We start from the raw sequence: 4,459 nt of genomic DNA, 5'->3' as shown, positions 1-4,459 counted from the left end.
TCTAATAAAATTAATACACATCATTTAAACACATGGGACCTGACATTTCTTCTTAAGCCTGAAAGCACAGGCCACAGGAAAAAAACCCAAACCCTGAACTACATAGTTACAACAAAAACTGTTCTGGCCTTTTACCATTCTTCTTCTTCATGCACTCTGACGACAAGTTCGGCATATCATCTTTTGAATCCAGTACTGCAATACATTATACTGCATTTACTCTGAGCACTCTGACATTATCATTATCTTCTTTTGTGCCCGACAGCAACTGCAGCTCCTATAATGCCATTATTGTAATTAAGAACAATCTGAACCATTGACAGCATTGCCTCGTTTGCCCTAGAATCCCCTGTGCATTAGTGTTCTTCTAAACCAATATTTCACTATTAATAGTTTGCTGCTTTAGAACTGCCTACAGTTAGAAGAAAAAAAATTATTAGGCCTCAGTCTAAGTCGATGGTCGAAGAAGAAACTTGTTAAGAAAAAAATAAATGAAGGGCTGTACATTGGCAAACTGTTAACGCTTTTCTTTACACACACTGAAAATGGATTCACACCCTGCCAACCTATTCAGGCCGTTACCCAGGTGAGGAAGCTTATTTTGGCCTGCTTCAAAAGGACCACCTGTACAGATACAAAAGAAAACATCTCTCTCTTCTCCCACTAAATGTACCCAAAGTACTTCTCTGTCTAAACTCTCCCTTTCATTAATCCAGCTCACAGTTGGATAAGTAGGGCGCAGCAATTTAGACATTCTTGTCTGGGAAATTCTGACCTTAACACCCACCCTTGCTGCACACGTGCTCTCTAGGCTGCCTGTACCCCTGTCCATCTGTTTGCAAAGTATGACACCTGCTTGTTTGCTGAGCCAGGAAGGTGGTCCACCATAACCCTGTGATTGCTTAACACCCAAGTCTTTGACTGTCTGTAATTCCAGGGAAACAATCAATCGTGACCTGAAGAAGTGCAGGTACAGCTGGCAGGACAGCACTGACACAGTAACGTGCAACTCTTAGAAGCTAGGCCCAGAAAGCCCATGGCCAGGCAATGAGAAGCAACTTACTTACATTTTTTCCTTCATGGTAAATGAGAAGCTGGAGTATTAAGACCTAACATAAAAGAAACCAGCAGTCATTACCTGCACACTATCTGAAAAGGGCTATGTTGAAGTCTACCTATTGAACATCACTGGCAACATGGAGCTTTATCTATTTTTAGTAGATATGAACACAGGAAAGCACTATATGAATATGACCAAAGAAACATGGCTAGTGGAAAAAGTTGGTATCTCCAAAGGATAATACAGAAAAACACATATGAAAAAAATTATTTCGTAACTCCCTTTCTCCATCCTGTTCCTAGCATAGTTAACTTCACCTGAACGGTTTGCTTGTGCACTGCTGCAGCCACCAAAGCCAAGAGGCCAGCTCTAATTAGAGCACTTAAAAGTTGTCTTACTGCACACAAAGGCAGGCAAAAGAGATTCAGGTACTACATGAGACTTCAGTACAAATACTAAAGATGTGGTGACGGGTTTTTCTTCTTGTGAACACCCATTCCATTAAAAAATGATGAACCCTATACTAAAGAAACATTCAGGAAATTATAATGTTTAGACTACTTTAGAATTTTTGATACTTTCAAAGCTTTTGCAGTATGAGACTGTATTTTCATGTCTGGGACACCTCTCCCGTTCTGGAGATGCACAGCTGCTCCCCACTTTACCATGCCCTTCAGCCGCTGCTCAGAGCTTTTGAAGGGAGACAGTGGTCACTGACAATTGTTGTACTCCTTCTTGACTACCCTGACTAAAGTCCCTTTTTCCAAGTGGAATTTCATAGGTTTCACTATGAATAAAGGATAATCTCACCCACCACTGGGTCAGTGCCATAGACTGCTCTATCACTCCATAGGAAGGGAAAAGAACAGAATCAGCTCTATGCTAAGCGGAAATCAGAGAAGCCAAAAGGACTTAACCACAACTATAACTACCAAGAATGAATCACAGAAATATATATTCCAGGCGTTTTCTTTTGCAAAAATAATTATGTAAGAAAAGCAAGATGAGTAAGATATTGTCAACCATGTTACACTATGTGGTGCTTAACACAAACATCAATAAGAAGTCATGAAGAGAAATGAAAAGACTCAAAGAAAAGCAGTATTGCTAACTCATGACCAATGTGCTCTCTTTAATTTTGTATTAAATCCGCATATATGATAAGAACGTTTTATAGCACCACATGCAATTATTCCACACGGACTACTACAAAACTAAAAGGAAAGCAGAACATTTGGGAGACTGTAGAGCCTTGTTACTTAACCCTGCAATTCTTTAATATTTTCAGTAAGATCATCACTTGGTTGAACAGTGGCACAGTCTAGAGCCAGGTGCAGGATTAGGGTGAACAGATGGTGGCTAATCTTCCTAATACAGCTCTGCCAATACAACTCACTCTTGACCAGTCACATCCATGTTTTTCTTTTTTTTCTGGCCCTTGGTTTTCCCTGGCCTGAGCGCAGGTTGTCAAGGGGTAGTTGCATGGTAGGCTAAGGATTCACATAAGGGTGCTGATCTGATTTTGCTTTTGGTCCAAGGTATCTTTCGTTTGTATTTCAGTCTGGTCACCAAAGTGAATTAACTCACTGGTGCACTCAACACCCCCCCCCCCATCCCAAGAGGGACATGGATATTAAAATCAAGTAATGTTATCTATTAATAAGTATTAGCAAACCAAACAGAAAAAGTATGACGATACTTATAAAGAGCAAGGCTCTGAGTGCCTTGCTACTCAGTGCTCTGAGTACAGCTACACACTCAAAGAAGCACAAGAACTATGAGTCGGAGAAGGCACAAGGAATACACAGAGAGCAAGCTAAGCCTTCAGCCCCACCCCAGCCCTGTGTTTGGAAGAGCTGCAAGTGAAAATGTGAAGCACTGCAAAATATCCTGCCCTCCAGCTCATCCCTCTGTCATGCAAAATGGCGTCACACTGCTCCCAGCACAGCACTGACTGCACCTAGTGCAGTGTTAACTGCCCTTTCAAGGGTGATCTCTTTTGGTTTTGGCTGCAGTTTAACTAAGAAAATAGCCTATCATTAGGGACACAAGTCAACAGCACCGTATATTTTAATAGGAACTGGTGTGTGGAGGAAAAGGAGGAGGACAGAAGCAGCAGGTGGGAAAGCAGCAATATTTTAGGTACACCTCCACCACTGCTTTTCTAAAGCTTAACTTCGCAAAGAACTGTGCCCCTACAACTGCTGATTTCGCCTTCAGTGACATCAGCATTTTGCTGAAAAAGACTGCAGAACTCTGTGGATTAAGTTAATAGGAAGCACTTGATCTCAGATACAGTGAAATAACAAAAGAACTGGACTGTCCTTATCTTAATCTCAGTGAGAAAGGCAGAGAGACCAGTACTAAACTATTTGGTCTGCAGGGTGGGCATGGTTTACCGGTTGCAGAAGGCATTAAAGAGAGAAAAGAAAAAGTAGGATATATCCTAGAGATTCTGTCCAAGGGAGATTCATAGAAGCACAGACCTGTACTTACAGGAAGCTGCCTTTAAGCTGAGGGGTTTCAGAAGATGTAGAACCCCACAAGCAGTAATCAAACCCAGCGAGAACTTTTCTCTTTGTCAGTCTTGGTCTCTTGGTCTTCTCTCACCTTCAGGGCAGATTCCTTAAATGGCAAGGGAAACACTGGAGTTCTAAAATTACAGATTCTCTTGACAGCACGCTTACTTTACTGAGGATGAAAATGAGAACTTCACATTTACTCTTTTCTACAGCTTCACTTGGTTATATCCACCTTCATGTTGAAGTCTGGATGCATGTTTTTATGAGTCTGATATCAGGGATAGCGTATTTTAAATCTGGAGATGTAAAGAAAAAATTAACATTGAAATAAAGGTACATAGGTCTGAGCTGGTCTCTAGCTGTTTTTTTCTTCTTTCCATGGCTCTGTCCTGTAACTTGGAAGCACTGGAGGCTCTTCAGCCACTTGTTTAATGCTGATTTTACTTCACCACTTTAATCTTTTTTACCTTTCATCTAGATAATTGCTATGCACCTAGCCAACTACAGCAGATACTGAAAAGAACTGAGAGAGTATGCTGTCACCGTGCCTTCATCACACCTGGCCAGACGGAGGTATGAGCTTGGTGGACCAGACCAGTCCACCTTCCCTCAGCTGAGATCCTGAACCATCAGACACCTGAATCTTTAGATGATCTCCAGAGGTCCCTTCCAATTGTAACTATTCAGTAATTCTGCAACCCAAGCTTGTCAGTCTCTATGACAGCACAGTCCAGCTGGCAGCTTGTAGCCACCACCCCTTCCCCACAGATGGGGAACAGCTGCTGTAGCAACAAGCACTGCCAAACCACCAAGCGCTCTCATCCGTGTCTGCTCACAGCACCCTAAAGAGCTCAGCAGTGACCGCTGCAACCAAGGC

The 4,459-nt window shown here is 42.1% G+C and overlaps 1 protein-coding gene across 1 annotated transcript in view; it reads right to left on the bottom strand.

Annotated features, from left to right (window-relative positions):
- The window catches only part of PARVA (parvin, alpha), a 55,965-nt gene extending 55,790 nt beyond the window's left edge, over nt 1–175 (bottom strand). Inside the window, exon 1 of the mRNA XM_009334569.1 lies at nt 136–175. Within this exon, the coding sequence (XP_009332844.1) occupies nt 136–175 (40 nt within the window). The remainder of the gene's footprint in view (nt 1–135) is intronic.
- Nucleotides 176–4,459: the final 4,284 nt, after the last annotated feature.

This window comes from Pygoscelis adeliae, unplaced genomic scaffold, assembly GCF_000699105.1.
Source record: "Pygoscelis adeliae isolate BGI_AS28 unplaced genomic scaffold, ASM69910v1 Scaffold171, whole genome shotgun sequence".
NCBI lineage: Eukaryota > Metazoa > Chordata > Aves > Sphenisciformes > Spheniscidae > Pygoscelis > Pygoscelis adeliae.
The sequence above is the reverse complement of the archived record's forward strand: the minus strand, read 5'-3'. Positions and strand labels throughout refer to the sequence as shown.